This window comes from Rhipicephalus microplus, chromosome X, assembly GCF_043290135.1.
Source record: "Rhipicephalus microplus isolate Deutch F79 chromosome X, USDA_Rmic, whole genome shotgun sequence".
NCBI lineage: Eukaryota > Metazoa > Arthropoda > Arachnida > Ixodida > Ixodidae > Rhipicephalus > Rhipicephalus microplus.
This window is the reverse complement of record NC_134710.1, coordinates 44,023,250-44,050,728: the sequence shown is the minus strand read 5'-3', so window position 1 is coordinate 44,050,728 and position 27,479 is coordinate 44,023,250. Positions and strand designations below refer to the sequence as shown.

General features: G+C 46.5%; 1 protein-coding gene across 3 annotated transcripts in view; it reads right to left on the bottom strand.

The window, feature by feature from the left end:
- Nucleotides 1-27,479, bottom strand: part of LOC142775075 (uncharacterized) — a 600,362-nt gene that overhangs the window by 560,558 nt on the left and 12,325 nt on the right. Inside the window, exon 1 of one of the 3 annotated variants that reach the window (XM_075876394.1) lies at nt 9,579-10,332. The exons of the other annotated variants lie outside the window; for them this stretch is intronic. Coding sequence (XP_075732509.1) covers nt 9,579-10,091 — 513 coding nt within the window. The 5' untranslated portion in view covers nt 10,092-10,332. Of the gene's footprint in view, nt 1-9,578; nt 10,333-27,479 lie in introns of those variants that run through there. 3 annotated transcript variants of the gene reach the window in all.

Sequence of the window (27,479 nt, the reverse complement as noted above, 5' to 3'; positions counted from 1 at the left end):
AGGTGGCCCAAGCGCTTAAGGGTCGTCTGCGTATGGTCACGCCAGCAAAGAGCCTTGCACTCGTTTTCCGTACTGCACGTGGCGCCCGGCGCTCGTATATCGATCGCGCCGCCACCCACGCCAAGACGGCGCGATTACGTGGCGCGGGATCTTTTCTACCCGGAACGACAGTTCCTCTTCTCCTTCCTGTTCCTGATGGGTGCACTTCCGCGGGAAAGGCTCGCGCTCGCGTGCGCGCTCCCAAGTCACATTTCCCTGAAGAGCGCGCCAGACTCGCATGAATTGCGATTAGTCAATTGGTTTATGCAGACGATCATAAAAAGAACGTACGAAGAAATTGCGAACTGTCATGGTGTGCAAGCATGATGTCGTTAAATCATACATTGTTCAAAACAAGAAAGGTAACCGCCAGTAGGACGGTTGTTCATGAAGTTCGTATTACCAACGCGACCGATTTATAAGAGACGTTCCTGATGTGCATCGAAATGAGGTTGTGTCTGTGGAGTTTTAGCGTGTTATAAAACTTCTGTTCTCTACTAAACCATCAGGAAAGTCCTGCTCACTCAGCACAGAGAACTTTAACGCATGAAATCTCCTTAGGCTACGAAATTTCGCCTCACCCACCATGTTCTAATCATCTTGAACTAAGTGACTTCTTCCTCTTCCTTGGCATGAAGATTACACTCCGCAGGTTAATATTATCGGGATGACGAAGAAGTCGTCGCTCAAATCGAAGTGTTTCTCAAGTCTGAAGAGTTGAACATGAAGAGTTGTACTTCAACGATCTGCGCCAGCTCACTCATTTCAGGCAGGAGCGAGTAGCTTTGGGATGAGATTATAAAGAGAAATAACAAATTATCTTTAAATATTGTCTGTTCGTCGCTCTGCCTTCATGATGACAATACAAACTTCAAGAAACATTCATCGTATATTCTGAATGTCTATACGATGCATAACTTTTTAACGGCCCCAAGTGTGTTTTTTCTTCCGAATTTTTCAGCCGTGAAGGGCCGCGGTTGCAGTCGAGTGCTGAAACGAACATATTTTATCCCACAAACTCTTGGTAGTGTCCAGCATCCTCTCACTATCTCTTTCTATTTCTCAGATGCGCACAGGCTAACGAACGAATTCAAGTGGATGAGAGAAATGAACCAAGAATGAGCAGAAAAGAAGCCAGTGCCAAAGAATAAGCAAGCGGTACAACCTAAGCTCAGAGACTGCTATCTCTGAATATTTGAGCAAATGTACCTTCCATTCATCTCTGAGAAAACATCAGCGGGGAGTTACGTCACTGTGTCACCGTGTGACACAACTAACGCGCGTCGCACAGTGAGCCAGCGTGCGTAAGCTCACAAATTGCTGTTTGTTGAGCGACAGCAGACTCGCTCGTAGATGTGGCGCCCGACACATGTGCATTACGAGTGCAAGTGACAGTTAATACGCAGCAATTAAGGCACATTGTGAACGCAGAAAATGACGAAGACTTTTCATCACTGATATACGTGGTCTTCGTCGCCGCAGCATGCCTTTAAAAAGCCTGTCAACATAAAACAAACCACGCTCAAAATACTGAATACGTAGACGTATCCCGACAAGCCGCTCTGTGAATTTTTCGCGCTCGTCCTTTATTAGACATATGTACCAAACAGACGACTTCGAATCTCGGTTAGTCATCCTCTGGACATGTACATCAGTGTACCGCAGGCGGTTTTTTTAGTTGTTGCTACTGAATGATTCTATAGAATCATTCAATCTACACTTGTGACGCAGGTCTGTAAAAAAATGAAATCAACATTTTATGAAAGGGTAGGAAAAGTGAGGAGAAGTTTGGTCGACAATTATTTCCCAGGCTTTGGTGGATTCCTACGACACTAAATAGCTCACCACGACGTGATCCTTCCGAGAGACAGACAGAGATAAGCACATAAATGTGCGGAGATAAACGGAAAGAGAAACAGAGGATATATAGTTTTCTGTCTTTTTATTACGGTACATGCAGCTGGGGACAGAAGCGGCAGCGAGCAAATAATGTGGGTGTCACAATTTCGGGCATAAGTGGGATGCACAGTTTGTATGACTTTTGACACCCATCCCACTGATGTCGCTGGGAGTCATTACGTGCCCCGGAGTTAAATGAGCCAGTGCACACAGGAGAAGCCGACTCCGGAAGTGAGATGCAGTCTTTCCGCTCCGCCGGCATCGGTCGATGGCTTGTGAACACTTCTCCGATAGATTCGTGACGGCATAGAATAATCTTATGCAATAGAGTCATCAGAGTTGCATTGTGTGGTTGCGTAACTTTCGTGCTACTATGACGGGGTGTGAGAAATTACACCACAGTGAGCACTATACTGAGGCTTGAAGATACATTCGGTTGTATCTCGCTATAATGTGGCGGCTTTTGCGTAAAAATGCTATGTTCAAGAAGTTTTCTCCCTTGATGGATTTACGAATTGACATGCCACCTTTACAAGCGAGTCTTAGTCACCACAGGGGCACCATAATCAAGCCGCACCAGCTAATGTTTTTAGTGCTTTTTTGTAGTTGGCTGTGAGCCTTTCCTGTATTTTTGAACCGTTGTATTTTAGAAGCCCGCTGGGTTCCTTCGAATCAGGGATTCGTACATGTCCCCTCTAGAGGGATCGCAAACACGTTCCTTAAAATTACTGCAGGCCAACTTCTGTACTACCTCATGCCCTTTTACAGAGAGGCATTCACCTGCCCCCCCCCCCCCCCCCCAAGGAAATTCAAATTCTGATTAAACCCTTACTTCCTCTGCTCCTGAGCTCCCCAAGTGCATTTCTTTAATATAAAATTCAGGTGCCTCCAGTTGAAGCCTCAGATTCTACTCTTCTTAACAAGGCCAATACTTCTCACACAGTAGGACGGCAAAATTCGGGGCAGGTAAGCTTCTGAAAAAACATGCACAGTCATTTATTTATGCCTGCCTGCCTGCCTGCCTGCCTGCCTGCCTGCCTGCCTGCCTGCCTGCCTGCCTGCCTGCCTGCATGCATGCATGCATGCATGCATGCATGCATGCATGTATGTATGTATGTATGTATGTATGTATGTATGTATGTATGTATGTATGTATGTATGTATGTATGCGTGCATGTATGCGTGCATGTATGCGTGCATGTATGTATGCATGTATGCATGTATGTATGTATGTATGTATGTATGTATGTATGTATGTATGTATGTATGTATGTATGTATGTATATATGTATGTATGTATGTATGTGAGTGAGTGAGTGCACGACATTTGCACATTCTAATTATAGACAGCTTCGTGTGTTCAGGGGAGTAGAGGTTAGTAGTGGGGCTTTCTCAGTTTGTGGCTCACATGCCCGGTAGGAGCTGTGGATGCGCCTACGTGGATATTTTCATTAAACTGTACACTACACAATTTAACTGTTAATATAGACCCTAGAAATAGTGTGTCATGAAGCGCCTGTTGCAGGACACATTAACAATTTATTTATTTTTTCAGGTATCAATACTGCAAGACAATTACTCTGTTTCAATATGCGCACGTCGAGGCACAACATAAAAAAAAAGTGAATGACCTGCGCAGGTGGTGCCCTTTCGATTGAGGGAACATCTTTCAGTCAGTGGTGATGATGCAGGTGTCATCCCAGGTGATTTTGTGCGTACAATAGACGCCACATGCTGTCTAAGAGCATTAGAAGCAAGTTTCTTCTACGCGCCAATAAAACATTCCCGAAATATAGCCTTGAGTTTGTGCGTCTCACCAGTATATACGAGCTCGCAATCCACTCAAAAAAATCTTGTATATGAATAAGCGTGTTTCGTTGGGCTATTTGGTCATACATTGTAAAAATTAAAAACGCCTACGCATGAAACGAACCGCGCAGAACACGAGGACATTCCCACTCGGACGCATTTTAAAAGCCTTACATTTCCTGTCGTTCTACTTAGATTCATTCTATGCTGTTTGTATTTGTGTGTGTGTTTTTTTTTCATGAATGTATATGCGTGTTCTTCAATAAATATGAGCTGATAATTAGTGAAATACACGAACAGCGCAACATAAAGTATACTTACAGCCTAACTATACGGAAGCAATAAACAAGAATAAAAAGCAGCGATCTTTTCTATTTTCGTTTATTGCTTTTGTATAGTTACGCTGTAACTATATACTTTTAGGTTGCGCTGTTCGTATATTCAGTCATGTCCTACCAAGTTGCCCAAGTTTCCACGCTTAATAATTAGCGATTTGTTTATGTGTGATCCTCTTTTTTTTTTGTCCATGTTACTTGGGCTGCATTTAATGATGCCCGCTAAGACAGAATGTGAGAAGAGCCTGCACCACTACTGTATCGCAGGTAGCCCGCTTAGAAAATAGTAATTGTTGGGGTTTAACATCCCAAAACAGCTATATGATTATCAGAGACGCTGTAGTGAAGGGCTCCGGAAATTTCTACCAGCCAAGGTTTTTTAACGTGCACCTAAGTCTAACTAAGCACACGGGCCTCAACCATTTTCACCTTCATCGAAAATGCGGCCACAGCGGCAGGGATTTGATCCCGTGACCTGCAGGTCAGCAATGGAATACCTTACCCATTAGGACCACCGTGGTGGGTTAAAGCGGACGGCCTATGCAAACAGTTGTTTCCTGCGAGTACTTCAATGGTGCTGGTGTTTTTTTTTTTTTAAGAGAAAGTATAACAGCTTCTGGAAGTTGTTGCTGCCTCACTGACCCTGTAGCTTCTAAGCGCAGCATAGTGTAAAATTAACGGATGGCGTTCCAAGACAACAGGGCAAATTTTTCTGTAGCAAAGCTTTCTTCCGTTCATAAAGCAAGTTCCCCACATGTTAAGATCCCCACAGGTTAGGAGGCTGGCTTTATTGATGGTTTGTTTTTGTGGGCACAATACCATATCTGGCTCGAATTACATGCAACGCTTCGAAAAACTATGGTCCGCACACGATACATGTTGCGTCTCATTTTCTGTCTCCGTCCAAACGTGGTTGCACTGCAACTTCGTTTATTTTTTGAAAAGTAACCGTCGTCTTTCATTGCACGAGCAGACACGTTTACGCGCCGATATAATTCCAAACGCAAGGAATCCTTACCCATCGTCGCGGGAAATGTGCTTCTCACTCTCCGCGTTGGTGCGCATATCAACGGCTACCGCAAGCTATACAGCTTTAACCAAGAAATAAAAACTTCAAGCTACAGTCATCGTATACTGAGCTGCATTTACAAACACAGAATGCACATATGCATTAACAGCGCTTTCGCGTGTACGCAATGAGCAAGAAAGAAACATTGGCATGCTAAAAGCCAGAAATTCCCGTGTCGAAAAAGCTGTGACAGTTGTAAGCGTTCAATCGCGCCGCCGCAGTATACCTTTGACGCTTTACCAACGTTTGCAATCCGGCTCAAGCTATCATTCCAGTAATAATATAAGAACGGCCGTACTGAAATCAATAGAAAATCTCTCATGAAGCTGGGCATCACTTCGTGTTTTCAACATGTTTTTTTTTTATTTTTTGCTCGCCACTTGCCTACCCTGTATATTCAATCAGTGCAATATCGCTAGCAATTCCCCAAGACAGTTTTTATACTTCAGCCTGTTCTTCTGCAGTAATAATGAACCATATCACTATTATTTTCATGATGCTACAAATACCTCAAACTTCAAGTAACTTTGAAAATAAAATAAAATAAAAAAATCATGAGCCTTGTGGCACAATGGTTGAATACTATGACACAAATTTTTAATCCAACACATATTGATCGGTGGAGAAAAAACTGTAACACGCGCATTGAATACGAACTCTGAATTAGAATTCGTGGAAATTTCATGACAGTCCTCACACGCCGTTCACTCAACCGATTACTCTGGTGGCTCCTCAGTCGAAACGTGGACAAAATTATTGCCGAATGCGCCGCTATAGAAGCCCGCCTAAGCCATTATGTTACGTAAACTGTCATTGATCTGCCGCTTGATGTCTCTAAGAAAATGCCATTACTCGGTATGCACGCCTGCGGTGTTCTACCTTTTGTATGTCTCTCTCTAGGCTATATTCATACGCCTCTGCCTTGCATTTCATAACACGCCGGACGCCCATCCTGCAACGTTTTTGCATTTTTTTTTCACAACGGATGTTTCCATCCCGTCGACCGGTGCTTTCCTCGAACTCGAAAGGTGACCAACATTCGATTCAATGTTTCTCTCACAGAAAGAAAGGAACCGTCATTAAAAGCTACTGCAACGAGCAGCTTGACGTGGTGACAGCCTCCATATGTAGAATGGCAGCAACGGACAGGGCGTTGGACAACTAAATAGCTAGAAAAAGAAACAGATAAACAACAACGTGCGCAATACCCATTGACACACGCTATTGGAGTGTAGCTTAGCATTGATATGCCAGTATGTGACAGGAAACTTTTATGTGAAAAGTTGAAGCTTGGTGAAACAACATTGCGCAAAAAAAAAGTGACAATGGTGAAACGAAGCAACATATACAAACCACGGCGAACATTGATGTATTCGTACAAACTTGTAATATGATGAACTATGCTGTGTACTATTAATATAAGTATATCACGGAGTCGGTACAATGTAGTTTCCAATGAACTAAGTCCGACAAAGCTTGCCCTTTTTGCACTAAAAGAGTACATTCTTGAAAACTTTGAAGATGACAATTTTGTGTTCGGTGTGCTTTGAGATTTTACGAAGGCTTTTGATAGTCTTAGTGATCAGATTCTTCTTCAATAGAATACCGGGGTGATGAAGCTTCATCACCAGAGAATTAGGGGCAATGCCCACTCTATGATATCATTGTACCTATGACACCGCTCATAGTGTGTATAAGTTATTGCATACGCATTTTCATCAAGACAGGTTAAGTTAGCTGTACCTAAGTGAAGCATCTTAACCCTGTTTTTATTCTTTTATATATTAATGGCATTATCGGCATTGATCAGACGGTAAAATATATTATCTAGGCTGATGACACGAGCATCTTCTTCTCCAGTCACTCCACACGTGATTGAGCAAATTATGCCAACGCTGTCCTTGATTTATTTCAGAAATAGTTCATGCGAAGTACTCTGGGTTTAAACATCACAAAAATGAAAGCTCTGGTATTAAAGGTGAAAGTGATATGCTGAACTGAGGAAATTTGTCCGCATATCAGCGAAACAAATTTCGCCCTCCCGTGGAAAGACATCCCATACCATAGAAGTGACCTTATTGTAGTGCTGAGTGAGGTAGAAATATGGATTATATTCCGTCCCACCGTACGGCTCTATTAAGTATTGTACCGAGTACAGTTTGATGAATGCGCGACTAGGACACCACCGCTTCGTAAATGGGTAGGCCTCCTCTGCCAAGGTATAAGACCAAATGATGGGGTGGGATATAGAGCAGGACAACGGACGAATAAAGAAAATGGCTAAGACGACAAGGTGTCTTGCAAAAGTTTCTACTAGCGTAAAAATTACGAAGAAGGGGAGTCATGTGGGAAAAGTAGGGATGCTGAGTTCTCTTGGGCATGAGCTGGAGGAGAGCAGTTAGTGATTTCTAACCAGTAAAACTAAATGTGTTAGTTGATGTCATTCCTCCTTTCCCCTGCGTTTCAGAAGCAATCGAAAATGTTCTGCTGGCAAACTGATATTCCCCTTGATCAGTTGCCCCAAATTGGCGCAGAATATGCGAATCAGCTTATTGTGCACAGAACGTGAGCACGTACGGCGAGTGTAAATTTAATGTTTCGCACCAAAGGACCAAGTATGATTGATTGATTGATTGATTGATATGTGGCGTTCAACGTCCCAAAACCACCATATGATTGTGAGAGACGCCGTAGTGGAAGGCTCCGGAAATTTCGACCACCTGGGGTTCTTCAACGTGCCCCCAAATCTGAGCACACGAGCCAACCACATTTCTGTCTCCATCGGAAATGCAGCCGCCACAGCCGGGATTGGAACCCGCGACCTGCGGGTCAGCAGCCGAGTACCTTAGCCACTAGACCACTGCGGCGGGGCGGCCAAGTATGTTCCAAACCACACGCTATCGCGACTGAAAGACCCGCACGCGCGCGCCAGCTACGAAACGCCCGGAAGCGAGACAGGAAGGTGTCCCTAATTGGATTCCAATGCTAGACATGGTGAATTTGATTACTGAATTTTTCACAATAACGCGGTGATGCACGTAGGAACCGAAGAAGTGGTTAGTGAAGCAGAAACTGGGAATCTTGAAATTTCCACATGCATGTTTCGCAATATCAGAACATATGCAGTAAATGTATGGTTATAACTAGAAAGCGCACCAACAAAGCATACTGCGGGGTGTAGTTTACTCTCATATTTTCGTGTGGCACGTTTAGTATCTACATTGTTACTTAATAGAAGAAGAAAGGATACTACGGGATAATGGCTACACCAAAAAGCATTCGTTTTAGTGAATCTAACTGCAAAATAACTATAACGTCGGCTCTGCGAAAGTCAAGTCGCAACAAATGTGTTGTACGTTTAGTGACATTCTTCTCCGATGTGTGTACTCCAGAAGCATGAATCAGTAAAATAATAATAATATGAATAATATAAGGAACTGACATATCGAAAGCATAAAGCATCTCGCCGCCATTAGATCAAGATGCTATTCATACATTTGATTGATTGATATGTGGGGTTTAACGTCCCAAAACCACTATATGATTATGAGAGACGCCGTAGTGGAGGGCTCCGGAAATTTAGACCACCTGGGGTTCTTTAACGTGCACCCAAATCTGAGCACACGGGCCTACAACATTTCCGCCTCCATCGGAAATGCAGCCGCCGCAGCCGGGATTCGAACCCGCGCCCTGCAGGTCAGCAGCCGAGTACCTTAGCCACTAGACCACCACGGCGGGGCGCTATTCATACATTTAATTACAGTGAAATGAGCATGACAATCTTGAAGTTAGTATGTTTTGTTGTGACTGACAAGTAGCTGCTCTACTACACCGAAGCCATGGCACTTAGAGTGATTGCTTCCTATGTGAGAAGGCTGTAAACATCCGCCCGGGCTGATAGCAGGCACAAGGGGGCTAAATATTTAATGACAAAGGTTGCGAAAGGCCTGGTCGACACTCCACTTTTAGCGCAGAGACATCGTTTAAAAAACTGTAAAAGGAGCCGTCTCGACGCTCACGAGCTCGGCGTGGCTGCTCAGGTTCACTGGGTGAAAAGCGCGCGCCCCGATAGAAAGCGGCATCGATTTCACATACGGCCAGCTGGCGGGTGACCCACCGCTCGCGTGACACGCTGCCGGGGGCTCCGGAGTGCCGAGCCGAGCAAGGCCGTGCGTCGGGGCAGAGCCGTGCCCGGCTGCCGGCCAGCCCCTCCGAGCTGCGCGCCTTTCCGCTGCTAGGCCTAGATTTTCCGGCTAAAAGCATCCCGCGGACGGTCAGCAGGAACACAACCCTGGGCAGCTGGTCGGCCCCTCCCCCCTCTCCAAACCTCCTACACACCCTTGCCACCATCAGTGGACGCGAGGTGCGAGTGCGACGCCGCGTGTCTTTTCGCTTGCGCTGCTGCGGGCGCCGTGGCCGGATCTCACCTGGAGGACCACTGGTGTCGCGTTGGCCGCTGTCTTTGCTCCTGCTGCTCGGCTCGTGCACACCAGCCTCAGTGCGAGGCCATGCTGCTGCAAAGCGTGGCCAGCGTGTCTCTGTGTTTGCACCGAGTTGCAGGCGAGGGGGAAACTACGGAAAGCATCGAAGGCACCGAGCGCATCGATCGCGCGCCACGCCGACCGCGCCCTCTGCGCCCTTGCACGCGGGGGAACGTCGTTTTTCTGCGTGGTCACGACCGCGCGGCACGCAAACTTCGGCTTCGCGAGACAGCGGGTTCTCAGTCGCGGGAAACACGCGCGCGAAAGGACGCTGGCTCTCAAACAAACGCGCTCGCGGCGCGACAGTGGTCTAGGCGCCGAAAACAAGATCCTCCCGGTCAGTGGGATCCGACAGGAGTTCGTGCATGCGGCTGCCGGCCCGCGTCTAGAGCTCGGATACCTTTCTGAATAGCCAGGCAAAATGACGTGCATATGCGTGAAATGCATCGTCAACCGCATTTTTCAAAGCTCGGGTGGACCAGACACGAAATTTCCGCACAACCAAGTATAGAGCACTTCAAGTGCCTCCTATATCAGAATACTATACTGACGTAAGTGAAATGCCGCTCTTTATCTCCGGCTGCTCCCGAAATCTGTGTAGGTCCGGTTGTGTAGCTTTACTTTCTTTTCCTATTTTTTACTTGGGAAATCACACGATATATACCCAAACACATGCATACATATTATTATTATTATTATTATTATTATTATTATTATTATTATTATTATTATTATTATTATTATTATTATTATTATTATTATTATTAATAAATACGAAGCATTCCTAGCGAACTTCGGTGACTTTGAGCGTATCTATTTATCTGTCTATCTATCTAGCCGCATACGACTTTTAGCTCTCGTGGCCGTTTCTATAATGGTATCGATACGAAAATTAGTATGGCATAACATCACTGTATGACGATCATAACTGACTTGTCGTAACATGAATATCATTAAGCATGTGTCATGAATGTCATGATTTACATTTCACGATCTTGCTGCTCTTGTGGTAGTTTCGTTCAAATGACATGTTGCAAAACTGGCATCGTATGACATGACTGCATGACGAACACCAGTGACAGACCCTGACATGGAAATCACGAAGTGCATGTCATGTAAGTCACGAGTCATGACTACATGTCACACTCATAAAGCACTCGCGGCCGTTTCGCTAGGTTCCCATATACCGAATTTGGTATTACGGGACCCGAATGAATTATGAAGGTATATGACTGGTGCAAACATGATAATCATGAGATGCGTGTCATGTGAGAACATGTCTACATGCCACACTCATGATGCGCTTGCAGACGTTTCACTAGCTTCACATACACCAAATTTGGTATTACGTGACGTGAATGGACGACGAAGGTAAATGACAAGTCCAAACATGATAATCATGACATGGAAGTTATGTATGGCATATTTTACATCCACCTCGTAACGTTGTGCTTTTAAAGTGGCATATCAACTTTCCTCATTCATGCTTCACATATCGTCGATTCCCACTGCACGTGGATCTGCCAATTCTTGACGTCGTCGTCATCGTCGTCGTTGTCGTTGTCGTTATTGTTATTGTTATTGTTGTTATTGTTATTGTTATTGTTATTGTTATTGTTATTGTTATTGTTATTGTTGTTGTTGTTGTTGTTGTTGTTGTTGTTGTTGTTGTTGTTGTTGTTGTTGTCGTTGTTGTTGTTGTCGTTGTTGTTGTTGTTACACAACGCCTGCGTGCTCCTTCGGGAAGGGGAGGCAGAGAGAAAATGAGGTAAGAAAGAAGGAGAGAGAAGAGGAAAGTTAAAAAGGAAAACACACACACGCAATATTAAATAATCACATGAAAAATGTATATAAACGTGAGGCCAAGTTCATTTTCGTTAAAGGGACACTGAAGACAAACAACAATTTGATTGATTTGTGGGGTTTAACGTCCCAAAACCACCCTTTGATTATGAGAGACGCCGTAGTGGAGGGCTCCGGAAATTTTGACCACCTGGGGTTCTTTAACGTGCACCCAAATCTGAGTACACGGGCCTAGAACATTTCCGCCTCCATCGGAAATGCAGCCGCCGCAGCCGGGAATCGAACCCGCGACCTGCGGGTCAGCGGCCGAGTACCTTAGCCACTAGACCACCGCGGCGGGGCGCACACAAACAACAATTTACGTCAGGTTGAAAGCTCAATGTATGACATCTAAAACGACAATATTACGAACAGCAGTGCCCTACTTACCGAGAAATTAATGTGAATGCACAAGAATACATGCGCCGCAGTAGGCCATTCTCAAAATGATGCCCATGACGTCAGACGAACCACCCACAATTAATCCCTAGTAATCGATCTAGCTGCACTAAATATAAAACCTTCCGTTCATCAAGAGACGCTATAAAATGCTGCTTGTTCGTTTGTGTTTGATTCATGAAAAAAAAAAAAACCACCGGACGTTAATAAGGGGAATGGCACGAGTGGTTCAAAAATTCCATTTTAGCGTGATTACGCTGGGTAGGTGTAGCCGCCTAGCGGGGCACAGTTGAAGCCAAACACGTCTGCCATCTTGGAACCAACGGCAGGAAATTGATGAATGACCGTTGTTGCTTCTGTGGCTTCCGCTGCTTTCGTTCTGTCTACTAGTGTCGGTGACCGCGCAGTAAAGCCGGGAGCCGAGGAAAGCAGTATCACAAAGATAAAACGTCTGGTGGATACACTGATGATCCTGCTGTTATTGTCCAAAGTTTCAACATCTTTTTTTTAATTCGTGTTTACGGTGACGGCATGGCGTTCGCACATGCCATTTTATACGCTCGTCCAATAGATTCCTGAAGTACACTCAAGCAAAGATCGCATGCCTCTTGTGTAAAACTGATACGAAAACATCACCGGGTTCTCATACTATATCGAATATGTTTCTTAGCAGATATGTAATCTGTGTGTCAGAATATTTGTATTCTATTGGTATGGACCAAAACATTGTCCACTGGAATATGTACAAATCATCTTAAATAAAGCAATATGTAACGGTTGATTGATTGATTGATATGTGGGGTTTAACGTCTCAAAACCACCATATGATTATGAGAGACGCCGTAGTGGAGGGCTCCGGAAATTTCGACCACCTGGGGTTCTTTAACGTGCACCCAAATCTGAGTACACGGGATATGTAACGGTTGCTGACGGCGCTCCCGACACATTACAGGCCCACTCAGAAGTGCCGCAAGGGTCAGTGCTAGTATCATTACTGTATTTAGGATACATAAATCGCCTGTTGAAGTCTGACTTTTTACGGACGAATGCGTTATTTATGGCTACATCAATCAGCATTCTCACCAAGCCAGGCTCAACGACGCACTGTGCTCCACGTGCCCCTGGTGTGATAAACCAATCAATCGGGGTTTATTTTCAGCTTAAAAGACAATCAACGGAGCTTGCTGGGTATACAAAAAAGCAATAGATCAGGCTTGACAGGGTCCATAGCCCTGGGCTTTGCAAACGTGGCATACAGAGGATACAATAAGGCAAAAAAATGGACACATGGCAGTTCTCTTCTTTGGAACAACAAAAATAAACTAATAAAACTGAAAAATGTAAACAAAAAAACATAAATGAGCTATTAAAACGCACATGGCAGTTCTCTTCACTGGAACAACATGAATGAGCTAATAATATACCTACAAATGGGAATTAAAGCTGAATGCATCACAAGATACATCTGTTACATTTACAAACAAAAGTCGTTCGCATTGGACTATACCATTAATAACGCTTACGTTCGAAATACTACACAAGTGTAATACCTGGTTGTGATGCTTACAAGTAGTTTGGGTAGGGAAACTCATATGGTAAACATATGTAGGAACGCACTAAAACAGTTATCTTTCATAAAACACAAACTACGTCATACGTCACTCTCTGTAAGATAAACAGCTTACAAAGCCCTTATCTGGCCTAAGTTAGAGTACGCAGACCTAATCTGGGCTCCGCATTAAAAACATTCAACTAAAACATAGAGAAGGTGTGAAATCTAGCTTTGAGTTTTATTTATTTCAGTTAATCTCCTTTCACGAGCGTCTCTGCCCTTCGTAGTAAGGCAACGCTGAAGACACTCATCGTAGAAAATTCCTTTATCAACTATACCACGGTCACTTCAAACTACCACTGGAACGTTATATAATCGACATCTCCATACGCACTGACCGTACTCATCATAACAAGACAGTTAGGCAACAATTCAGTCACCTCAAGATACATAAATATTCATCATTTCCTCATGCTGCTTCGTTGTAGAGCAAGCCACAGAAAGAAGTAGTTGATACAGACACAACGCACTCGTTCGCCTCTCTCTTTAATGAACTTTCTACCGATTTTTCAATGTTACTTTATATTAAATAGGGTTCTGATTCATTCAAAGAATTTTTTTGTGTTTTTTGCCTTCTATTGCATCATTGTTATATGAAGTGTATTATATACATATATATATATATATATATATATATATATATATATATATATATATATATATATATATATATATATATATATATATATATATATATATATATATATATATATATAAAATGATAAGATTGCCATCAAGCAATGTAAATGTAGTCAATTATATTAAGTAATTGATCACATTATTCATTTACATAACAATTTTGATAATATGTAACCTGCTACTTTTTCTGCACCGGCACTAAGCGTGTCTACGACGGATGCCTTAGTGAAGGATGACGTATTAGTTCCGAGCCTACCGTGCATTTAATGCTAGTGAGCATTAAATGCACGGGATGGGACTAATACAGCCGGGATCAAACCTGCGACTTCAAGCCCAGTAATGCATATGCTTTCCTTGCAGGATTTGTACTCAGTTTGATCAAAATTTCTGCCAAACGGTGATCATGCATTGATCTAGTGGTTTCCTGGGGACTGATTTTGCCACAAACACTGAAATAACTGAGGGTAGTAACTAAACCAGTAACGAGGCAAATTGACCCAATTATTTTACCCTGGCACAGCATGATAAGTACGATATCCCGATGACCTGAAGGGCATCATTTGAGCAGCTTATCTGAGTGTATTTGCATTACCACGAGCGATATTGAAGTCTTGTGTTAGGATAAATTGTGTAGCTTACACGTCCGGTAAAAAAATATGCAATCTAAATTTACAACTACACAAAACTCCATTTTCTGTATATTGTTAAAAATTTTTGCACATTTTTTGGGACATCCCGTACGATTATCTCGTCCCTCCCGTAAAGTTTTTCTCTTGACCGAATAAAGCGCACTTCACGAGCAACATCAGTTTCCGGATTACGCTCTAATTAACTTCTCAATCAGTTAATTACAGCATCAGTCTTCGAAATAAGTTCATGAGAACTACGTATTTCGCAGTCGGCGAGTCATTTGCTTTTGCCTTGGTAAAATGCCAATGACGTATTTCAGATATGCTTTATTTCTTTTAAAGAAAAGCCAGCTGAATAGGAGGTGCAAGTTAAAAAGAAAATTTTTTTACAGCTTCGGTGAATGAGCCGAATAATCTGTCTCTCACTCGCGCGCGCGCGTGGTGTGCGTCTGTGCTAGCGTGTGTGCCTGTGCGTGTGTGCCTGTGTGTGTGTGTGCGCGTGTACGTGCGTGTGCGTGCGTGTGCCTGTGTGTGTGCGTGTGTACGTGCGTGTGCGTGCGTGTGCCTGTGTGCTAGCGTGTGTGCCTGTGTGTGTGTGTGTGTGCCTGTGTGTGTGTGTGTGTGCCTGTGTGTGTGTGTATGTGCGTGTGTGCGTGCGTGTGTGCGTGCGTGTGCGTGTTTGCGCGTGTGGGCGTGTGGGCGGGCGCGCGTGGGCGTGTGGGCGGGCGTGCGTGGGCATGTGGGCGGGCGTGCGTGTGCGTTGGCGTGCGTGTGTGCGTACGTGCGTGTGTGCGTGCGTGCGTGTGCATGTGCGTGCGTGCGTGTGCATGTGCGTGCGTGCGCGTGGGCATGTGCGTGCGTGCGTGGGCATGTGCGTGCGTGCGTGTGGGCATGTGTGTGTGCGCGCGTGCGTGTGTGTGTGTGTGCGTGCGTGCGTGCGTGCGTGCGCGCGCGCGCGCGCGCGCGCGTGTGTGTGTGTGTGTGTGTGTGTGTGTGTGTGTGTGTGTGTGTGTGTGTGTGTGTGTGTGTGTGTGTGTGTGTGTGTGTTAAGACCTTATCAGAACGTGCGAAGGTGCGATAGAAATGTTTGTCTCTGACACGAGTATATCTTAGCACACGTACTTAGAGTCACACTAAAATGCTTGAATGTGGCTTATCAGACCTTGGAACTGTGTCTGGCTTTTACCATTAAAACGAGCTTTGCCTAGTGAACATTATCGTAGCGAACGACTCCGGCGAGATCTGTTCGGGTGGGTGCAAGCGTGACCACCGCTGCAGCATTAATCCCGTCGCCGAGCCAACTTAAAACGCTCGCGGCCGAGATTTCTGCCCAAAACTTCACAGAGTTCCATATTCTTGACAAACACCGTGAAACGTACGTTTTTTCCCGTATGTAGACATGGTTCACTTTAAAAGCATCCAGGTGTGGTATTGTGATAGCAGCAACCCTTAGTTTCTAAATCATGTCAGCGCAAAGCGACGAAAAATAAGGTAGGTAAGTGGTGGGAGGAGGGACGTTAAACCCCCTTGACACCCCCACCCCTGAATACGCCACTGGTTGGTACGACGGTCACCTACATCGTCTAATTTGCGTACGCCAGCAATGCTTTCGCCATCTTCGATGCTGCCGAAGCTGCTGAGTTTGAGCACGCGAACGTGAGGCCTTGAGGAAACAAGTCGACGAAATGCTACGGGACGACATCATTCCGTCCAAGAGTCTATGGGCGTCAGCTGTGGTAGTAGTGAAGATGGACGGAACCCTACGTTTTTGCGTCGATTACTATAGCGTCGCCTGAACAAAGTCATTAAGAAGGACGTGTACCCTCTCCCGCGTATAGACGACGTCCTGCATCGACTCCACAGCGCGAAGTACTTTTCGTGGATAGACCTCAAGACCGGCTATTGGCAAGTCGACGTCGACGAGAGAGATCGAGAGAAAACTGTGTTCATCCTACCAGACGGCCTCTTCGACCTCGAGGTCATGCCATTTGGTCTTTCCTCGGTGCCTGCGACGTTCTAGCGTGTTATGGGCATCGTAATGGTTCGATTGAAGTGGAAAATTGTCTCGTGCACTTGGACGACATTGTCGTGTTTTCCTCGAGCTTCTACGAGCATCTCCGGCGCCTTGTAGCAGTATACTTCAAGCCATCGAAACCTCCGGACTCACCCTGAAGCCAGAAAAGTGCCGCTTTGCGTACGAGGAGCTCTTGTTTTTCGGACACGTTATGAGCAAGTCTGGAGTCCTACCCGACCCACGCTATACAGCCGCCATCACCGATTTCCCGCCGCCCACAGACAAGAAGGCAGTACGCCGATTCCTGGGATTGTTCACCTATTACGTGTGTTTGGTCAAGGTATTCCCACAGAACGCGAGCCGCTAACTCACCGAACGAAAACCAATGTCGAATTAAGGTGGAAAACGGCACAAGAGGAAGCATTTCAGGAACTTGAATGACGCATGCATACACCGCCGATACTTGCGCATTTCGACAAATACGCTGAAACAGCAGTACACACCGACGCTAGAAGCGTATAGGACTCGGCGCCGTCTTCGTGCAAAAGACCGATGGCCAGGAAAGAGTCATCAGTTGTGCAAGCCGGTAGCTATCTAAATCTGAGACCAACTATTCCACAACAGAATAAGAGTGCCTTGGCATCATCTAGGTAGCAGCAAAGTTTCGCCATTACCTCTATACGCCAGGCCTTTCAAAGTTGTGAGCAACCACCACGCTCTCTGTTGGCTAGCTAACTTGAAGTGCCCTTCAGGTCGTCTCGCACGGTGGAGCCTAAAACTTCAAGAATTTGATTTCAAAAAAAATTGATTTGAGCGCAAACACACGATGCATTCACGCACACACCACACACACAGGCATCAAACACGCACAGTGCTCACTTCCAACTGATTTATTTATCATCTCGCAGCCTCGAACCGATAAACATGGGAACAAAGATATCGAAGGCGCGCTTACACAGATATCTTTATTTTTTGCTCTGAAAAAAGCCTCTAACACTTCACGTGAAGTTTTTCTTTCGCTTCTGCCTAGAATATTTGTCTCAGAGAATCGTGCCTCACAACCACACAAAATGACATGAGCAATCAGGTGCGCATAGTTGTCATCTCGTTTTGTTAATTTTTAGGCGTGTTCCCTTAACCAGTCATCAATACATTTGTACGTTTGATAGTGTATGCTGTTGGCCTTCTATGATGTTAACACGCGCATGTGTCCCGCGTACACATTCAAGTCTTAGTGCTATGAATAAATCAGTTGGAAGTGAGCGCTGTGAGAGGTTGATGCCTGGGTGTGTGCGTGCGTGAATGTGTCGTGTGTTTTCGCTCATATTATGTTTTAAGTTATCTACCAACTAGCCCAACAACAAGTTCTTTTTCCATAATTTGATTTTACCGTCGTGTACAAGTCCGGAAGGAAACACTTCGACGCCAACTGCTTGTCTCGAACCTCCGTCAATACACCACCGCAGGATGACCAGGATGATGAGTGCTTCCTGGGAACCATAAGTTCCGACGACTTCACTGAGCGACAGCGAGCCCACCCGGATTTGAGGGACGAATACCTCGAGGAACGGACCACTGTCGTCTCACAAGTATTCAGGCGAAGACTGACGTCATTTTTTTTTTGAAGAACAACGTCCTCGTAAAGAAGAATTTCTCGCCAGCCCGAGCCAGCTATCTCATCACTGTACCATCCGCAATGTAACCAGAAATTCTTCAAACCCTGTACAACAACCCGACGGCTGGAGATCTCGGACTTTCCCACACGCTCGCAAGAGTACAGGAAAAGTACTACTAGACGCACCCGCCGACGTCTCTCGCTACGTAAGAACGTGCTGAGACTGTCAGCGACGAAAGACACCACCCACAAAACCAGCAGGCTTCCTCCAGCCAATTGACTCTCCTCAGCGACCATTTCAGCAGATCTTGACGGACCTCCTAGAACCGCGCGCGTGTGCGTGTGCGTGCGTGTGACTGGCAGCTAACACACACGCGCACAAATTGAAGTTCTTCGCGGTCAGGTTGATTCGGCGTGGTCTAGAGGCGGTCGGCCAGTTGCGCAACCTCGATGAAGTTGAGGACGGACAATGAAGTTGAGAGCCGAGAGTGAGTGTGTTTTATATCTCTTGGGGCTATAGAAACAGCGTGCCACGAGCGCTAAAGAAACAGCGTGCCACGAGCGCATCCGCGACCGTCGTTCTCCTCTTCCACCTACGATGGGTGCGCTCGCGGCCGGCGCTCCCAGCTCGTGCAAGTCAGGAGAAGAGACATTGGAGGGACAAGTTTCAACCCTAAAGTGCTTCGTCACTAATAACATTTATCGAGCACCAGAAAACAATTCAGTCCAAAGGGACGAGCCTCATTGGTCGCTCTGCCCCGCCGCGGTGGTCTAGTGGCTAAGGTACTCGGCTGCTGACCCGCAGGTCGCGGGTTCAAATCCCGGCTGCGGCGGCTGCATTTCCCATGGAGGCGGAAATGTTGTAGGCCCGTGTGCTCAGATTTGGGTGCACGTTAAAAACCCCAGGTGGTAGAAATTTCCGGAGCCCTCCACTACGGTGTCTCTCATAATCATATGGTGGTTTTGGAATGTTAAACCCCACAAATCAATCAATCAATCAATGATTAGTCGCTGTGTCTTGACAACTACATATTGCAGGCTCTATAGCAACAAGGGAAGGATTAGGTACAATACTACGTTTTTGTCCCTGCCAATAAGCTCACGTCTTCAGACCAAGAGAATGTATGCACTTGCAGTGACGCATGGTTATGGAATTAACTAAATTGTGGTGTTTCAACGGCAAACGTGTTTTACCTGCGCTATGCTATACGAATTCGCTGGAAATCTTAGAAACAGAACCCAAAATTTCGCATAAAGATGTGTTTAGTGATGTGAACAGTGCCATCTGATGAAAGCCAACTGCATTATTAGCGAGATTGTGCGCCCCTAAACTCGAGGGCCAGAGACCGAGGAGCCCCGTACGGAAGGGAAGTATAATCTTTTGCGTTATTAGGAAGCCGGAATACTTGAATACGCAATAGCAGACATGTTTCAGAGTGTTGCCGAGAGGAGGCAACAGCAGCAGCATGAATCGAGATATTCGATAAGCGCGTGGTTCGCGTGGCACGAGCCACGAGAAATTTCAGAACAGCTGAGCTCCTGGCCTGGCTGGACGCTGCAGCGGTGACTCTGCCTACGCCTGCGTCCCGAATAAAAGCTGTGGCCTTGGCACTAGCTCGTCGCCGCAATCTCGTCTCTTGTTCTTCAACATGTGGTGACTTCGGACCAACGGACAAGCGACCGGCGCTGCACCGCTGCCTCTGAGCTTCGCGGCCATGTTCCAGCCAGCTCAAGCCTTGCAGCCGTACGTTGATCCGCCTCTGCCACCGTTCCGGACCTGAAAGACCTGGTGATCTCAAGCACGTGCCCTTTGACGAGCCATCGGCTGCCATGTTCCCGCGACTCTGCCTACCAGTGCCGCCGTTCCAGTCGACCTACCCCAAGGTATGGTTTATGCAGCTCGACGCCGTTCTTGGGGTGAATGGCGTCATGGACCAGCCACTGATGCACGCCATTCTTCTCGACAGAGCTGCGTCATCTCGCTGCAACTTCAAGCTCCAGCTTGCAGCAGTACGATGATTTCTGCTCTGCGGTGCTTGCCTGCAACGGCCTCACCTACCACCTGTTTTCGTTAACCCACGACTTCCAGGTTTCCCCTGCGTCGCAGCGTGCGGTAGCCTCTGGCCCGAAGCTCTCCACTGACCATGACCTAACTTCCCCAGCAACGTCTCCTTCCACCTCTGGTCCGGCCTTTAGGGCAGTGATCCTCGCGCCCGGTCACCGACCACGAGGTTCTTCAAGAGGTTCCTGCTGCCGACGACCAGTCTGCCACGAGGTTCATTTTTCCGAAGTCCTCGGCCGATGGTCCTTCAGGCACGCTCGCCACCCGCACGTCTTCTTCAACCTCTACAGACCACGACTTCTCGGACAAGTCAGACTCCATGACGGCGGCTACATTGCCGCACACCCCATAGTCTGCTACGACCCGGGACATCGCCACGCCTGCTACTTGGCCCCCGATCAGACAGGCTTCATCGTCGACGATGTCCGAAGGTGACTCCCTATCCACGTCAGTGCTCTGTGCGTCCTGCCAGCAGCCACTAGGATCTCCGCCAATGTACCCCTGAAGCAGAAGCTCGTGCCCCTCACTAAACATGACCGAACGTGTGGGATGCTGCCAACATGACCGGCGCGCCAACGTACGATGTGCCCGCTCCGCCTATGGCAGAGCAAACCACTCACTTCGCGCCTGCTACAGAGGCAGCCATCTGCCACGTCGACCTGTGCACGAGCCCTCATGCGCCGACTACTGAAAGGGCATATACAAATCCCGAGACGCCGACAGACCCTCCTCCAGAATGCTCGTTTGCTCTGTCCCATGACATACCTCCTGTCATGTTCTCGACGAAGGACGCCAACCAGCAAGCATGTAACTGGAATGCAGGCATTCCCTTTGACACGTCTCAAGCCTCGTCCACCTCGGCCCAACGCGCTGACCGATCACGTGCCCTCCTTCACATGGTCCTTCGAGCACGACGTTTCCGCGTCATTCAACACGAGCACCACCGACCCGCTGCCTACGTTAGCGGCCAAACTGTCACTTCCTCGAGCACCATTTATGGCCGCACCCACTCGTGCTACCTGGAGCACTCATGTACGCATCCACCAAGCCATCGTGGGTCCTGCTTATCTATAAACACGCCCCAGCACCTTCTTCCTCGGCCACTAAGTTTCTGCCAGGGCCAACCATCAAAAAAACATCACGACCCTGTGGCTTTTCACGTTGACAACCTGAACTTCCCAAACTCACAGATTGTCTTTCATGTGCATAGTATCTCTCCCTCTTTTTCTTTTGTACGTATGTTTTTGATCGCGCAAAGCGCTAGGTGGGAGCTTATGTAGCGCCACGCTATATTTGGCTAGCTGGCCACCTGAAAAAGAAGCGAGCCGTGCCAGGGGTTCGTGTGGCGCGAGCCACGAGACATTTCAGAACAGCTGTGCTCCGGGCCTGGCTGGACGCTGCAGCGGTGACTCTGCCTGCACCTGCGTCCCAAATGAAAGCTGTGACCTCGGCACGAACTCGTCGTCGCTGTCTCGTCTCTCGTTCTTCAACACTACGTTTCTGTCCCTGCCAATAAGCTCACGCCTTCAGACCAAAAGAATGTATGCACTTGCAGTGACGCATGGTTATGGAATTAACTAAGTTGTGGTGTTTCAGCGGGAAACGGATTTTGCCTGCGTCATATGCTATACGAATTCACAGGAAGTCTTAGAAACAGAATCCAAAATATCGCATAAAGATGTGACATCAAACGTGATGTGGGCAGTGCCATCTGCTGAAAGCCAACGGCATTATCAGTGAGATTATGCGCCCCTAAACTCGAGGGCTGGACCCCGAGGTGCCCCGTACAGAAGGGAAGTATAATGTGTTGCGTTAATGGAAAGCCGGAATACTTGAATACGCAATACCAGACATGTCTCAGAGTGCCGCCGAGAGGAGACAACAGCAGCAGCATGAATCGAGTTATTCGATAAGTGCAAAGGCGCAATTAGCGGTGCACGAAGGAATGCTGCTACGCATTTCTTCGTGCGGGTATCCTGATGACACGTACCTTCGAAACTCCGCTAACTTAATGTCACCACAACGTAATTTCATTTCGAACCCCGGGAGGCGTTGCAGCGTCACTGTGCATGCGCCCAATCGCCGTCGTTAGAGCTCTGTTACTCCGTATTCCCCTCGCGGAATGCGTTCACTGTGCTTATGCGCTCGCATTCAAATGGTCCGTCATGGCGTCTCGGTAGATGGCGTTCGGAAAATGAGCACCATTCTGCCCGAAAGTGGCTGCAACGAACGTAAAGGTGGACGAAATGACAATAAAAAGTTTGTATGTACACTTAGATTAAATGGTTCGTCAAAGAGCTTCGGATAGTCAGAAGTACAACGTGTCTCATTGCGTAATCGTTGCGCTGGGCCGTTAAACGCCATCAGCATATCGTTCCAGCTGTAAAACGCTGCTCCAAAGAACGGACATCAAACGATCAGTGATAACTGTCTAAGTGGCGGCAAGCTTTTACAGGTTTCCCGTGTACGAAAGCGAGTCATTGAAACTCGTTAACCAATGGCTTAAACCAAATTTTCTGTCATCGGAAGCCATAGCATTACCTTCTGCTGAGCCCCGCATGTGAAAAAAAAAAAGCGTGCACGTGTCGTCACTGGCGCTCCCGCCGTGTGTTTTGTAAGCGAGCGTGGGCAGCAGACCACTCGAACAAATGGTTATCTGCGACGTCCCCCCCCCCCCCCCCGTGCCCGACGTGGTCGACAACTATTACCGACAAATTGGGAAAGACGCACTGCGCAATTCTGTGCTTGTGAATGGTGCGCAGTCATTCTAATCCCGTGCTCGGCGTCCCGCAGTATAGGCGTTCGAGTGTTATCTGATTCAACGAAATTTATGAAGAAAGCGGAAACAAAAAAAAACGTGGACACGAAACCCAATTTTGCGTTGCTGAGCGACTTTGGGCCGAATTTTATTACGGTCTGAAACCTTATGCGAGTTCGATCGTATACATACACACACGACCGACATATACTACTGCGTAATAGTCCGACAGTTTCTGCCACAAAAAAAAAGGAGCTCCACATTATTGCGGCCTTGAGGATGCAATAGGACAGCGCTTGCTGCCGGACTCGTTCCAAGGTCGAAATGTGTCGCAAAACACCACCATTTGACGTCTTTTTTTTTTTCACTTAACAGAACTGAATAAGCAAAAACAGGAGAAGAGGGAAAGTAAAATCACTCGAGTGCTTGCTGAGCAGGCAGTGCTGCAAAATGATATCACAGAATAAAATTGGTTTTCATCATGCAAATCTCGCTGGATTGCAGCCGGCGCGAGAATGAAGCAACTAAATAAAGAATCACCGGAGCGTATATGTAAACTGAGAAGCGCCTTCCACCATTGATGTGTTTTTGATTCGATTTCTGCGCGCCGTGTAAACACATAAATTCGGGTAAAGCGGGCGAGAACTGGTGAGCTTGTCCCATCTGAAACGCTAATGCGGCCAATGCTGCCGTTTCCGTCCGCCGCAGATGACATCATTGTAAGAAATCTCGTAAAGGCCACGTACGCGCGCGCCCACGGCTCGTTCGGCGCGCGAAGAAGCGACGAAGGATTTTCGCGGTGGCGACGACGGAACTCGCTGCGTTCGACGTAATCTCGGTTTTCTCGCCCCGGGCCCGGTTGAGAACCGCCTCTCGTGCATGAGCGCACTTCATAATGCACGGCGACTTCATGCATACGCCGACTCGACAGACGGCGCGCGCACTAAGTCCTTCATTTCCTTTGTAGTTTTCATCTCTTTCTTTCCTCGTGTTTGCCCATTCTCGGGCAACGCGAACGGGGTGCGAAGCAAATTTTAGGACGAACTTAGAGTGGCGAGCGCAAAAGTGCCCAGCCAATTACATTCATATCTCTGCATGTCAGCGTATATACGCTGACGCGTATTCAGAAGCGACGAGCTAACTGGCAACAACCCAATCCCAGATTCTTTACTCATGCATACATCCACGACGTTTCGGCGTTCTATGACGCTCATTTTGGGGAGATTTAGAAGCCGCCTGAGTTAGGCATTTGCGTAAATTCATGCAAGACAAATCAGCTCCTCGAAGAAGCGGAAGAAAAAAAACGGTCACGCGTGCCAGCCTTCATCGTCGCAGCCCGGCAAATGCTTTGAACACTGCAGCCGCAGCTCCACTCTCGCAACGGCCATGGCGGATCACAGACAATTGACGTCTGTGGTCAGGCGGCAAGACGAGGGCAATGGAGTAACCGCGTACACGACACCACTAACCGGGCTTAGCGCGCGTCCCACGGCTACCTCGAGCGTGCGGTGCGCAAAAGGCAATCGGGTCGTCAGGACTTTGCGAAGCCTATACGCTCTTAAGTCCTTAACTTGTCCGAAATCTCGGTCATCGGGAATCCCACAAGGATCAACGCTCTAGTCAGACAGGCTTATTCGATTACTTCTCTAGGTTCTGTTTTCTTTCTGCATTATTTTTTTTCTAAAGGCGACGTGGCAGAAACGCCTCCACTGCCGTTTTCTTTATTGCGCTTCACGCGTGGGTTCTGGTTAGTTTCATTTTTTCTTCGAGCCCGTTAGCTAGTTTACTTGTTTGTTTGTGTTTTCTTTACGTGATGCTCGTTTCTCTGCAACGACAAAACTAAAGTGCGATTCCGAACCGGAAGTAAAAGACAAAATATAAACTAAGGCTGAGCGTTTGATTGGTCGTGAAGGGTGGCGCCAGCATTTTAAAGACAACGCTAACCAAAAAGAGCGTCACCTTGGGAAGTCGAGGTCTTGACAGAATCCCGTCTGGTCAAAAAGCGACATGAAGACGAAACATATTTTCTCGTATTCCTTCTCATGGTCGGTGTCCTGCTTTTAATTTTATCAGGATCGCCCTGTAAATTTTACCACGACAACCCCGGTGCACGCATCGCCACTTGCTTCTTCACGGTGGAGAGAGCCAAATGGGTCCCCAGCATCATGCTAGAAATTCTAGCCATCAATAATGAATAAACAAACAGCTATGGACAAAACATTTTCAAACAATGAAAAAAAAACGAAGAACGGGACAAGAGTTTTTCCTGTCTAATTATCCTTTTGTCTCATCTTTACTTTTCTGGCACAGTTTTTTTTATCCGCTATCTTTATGGATAAACCACCCACGTCAGCAATGTTACTGCTCATTCATGTTTCAGTGTATAAAAATCTCTGATTATAACATAAAACGCAATAAAGCCAAGCGATATCAGGTATTCACGATGAGAATCCAAGCAATTGATTTATTGATATGTGGCGTTTAACGTCTCGAAACCACCATATGATTATGAGAGACGCCGCAGTGGAGGACTCCGGAAATTTCGACCACCTGGGGTTCTTTAACGTGCACCCGAATCTGAGCACACGGGCCTACAGCATTTCTTCCTCCATCGGAAATGCAGCCGCCGCAGCCGGGATTCGATCCCGCGACCTGCGGGTCAGCAGCCGAGTACCTTAGCCACTAGACCACCACGACGAGGCGAGAATCCAAGCAAGCAAACGATGTTAGAGATAATGTTTATTAGAGTCTTCCAGCAGTGCTGGTAATACCTTACCGTTTTTCGTGTACGTGTACCGCGATCCAATGTCATTATATCCCCACGCGATCATCAATGAGTACGGTAACATGATGGGATGATGAGAATGGCTAATACAGGTCTTCTAAACTAAATCTGCTACGTTCTGGGAACAAAGGAACGGCTTTGCCGTGTTTATGCCACGGTAAGCCTCCATTTCTAAAACACTGAACTGTTTGAGGTTATAACCATCCTGTTTATTCATACACGTCTAGTTGCAATCGAAGACTTCTTCGCTAATTTTTTGCTCCAGTATGGCTTGATAATGTTACCCGTGCCTTTCTTATCAGCGCAAAAAATCTTCCATTAGCCTCCTCAGTCGATGAGACATCAACAGCGCTAAATATTCGTAATTATTCGGGATCCTAATCGCTTGCAACATTATAAATCGAGTGACCGTCCCTGGGCCGGAAGGTCTTCAAATGTCTTTAACGGTGCAACGCCGAATTCCTCGTGACTAAGCCCTCAAAACAGAGACTCTTTCCTTCGACCCACTCCTTGTACTAAGGCATTGTCTATACTCCAAAGACATCATAGAAAATTCCTATCTCAACGCACGCGCAGAAAAATTGTCTAACAGGCAGCAGGAGCTCACCGTGGAATATTCGAGATATGGGAGCATATACGCTGCGTACGTTATTCTGCGCGTAGTCAGAACAAAATAGATACATCACAACAAATACGGACAAGTAAAACTAACGCACACACGTGTTTTTTCAGCATTGTCTTCGTATACTTTCGCGCTTTTTTTAAAATAGGTTTCTAAGACGTCTAAGCTTCAATGCTGAAATGTAGCCTGAAGTTTGAAAAGAAATCAAGGACAAACTTTATATATCACCAAGATCAGGCTAATGCTAACTAAGACGTCCAGCTGCCCACCTCTCACCCGAAATAAGCGTGCATATGACAGAAAAAAATGAGCGTAAAACCAATTCAATAGGGTACCCCTCCAAAAAAAAAAACTTGCATATTCCCATATAAGCCACAATAAAAAGTCTCACAAACTGATGTATCGAGATGTTCTCATGTAAAGGCACTGCCGCTGTATGTGAAAACACAAGAGTCATTCAGGCGCTTTTACACGCACCCGTGCATGTGTGTCCACGAACTTGAACGTTTGGTGCTTGGAGAAATGGGTGAGGGGCGCGAGAGATGAGGGAAAGGGGACATGGGTGTGGGCGCTACAATCTTTGTTTTTTTAGTGCGCTGGGCTACAACCACTGCACGGCTTTTGGCCTCCTTACTGCCTCGTATTAATAATGGCCGTAAATAACCGTCATAAGAACAAGGCGTTACAGTGTATACAGAGCGAACGGATAGTAATCCCCTATTAAGAATTATTTCTAACCTTTATCGCACTTCAGCAATTTTAAAAACACGAAAAGAATTTTTTTCTTGCCATTGGATAATTTTTATATATTTCATTATGTCGTTACGGGCATCAGTAACGTGGTTTCCTCTAAAGTCGTGCATCCATGCG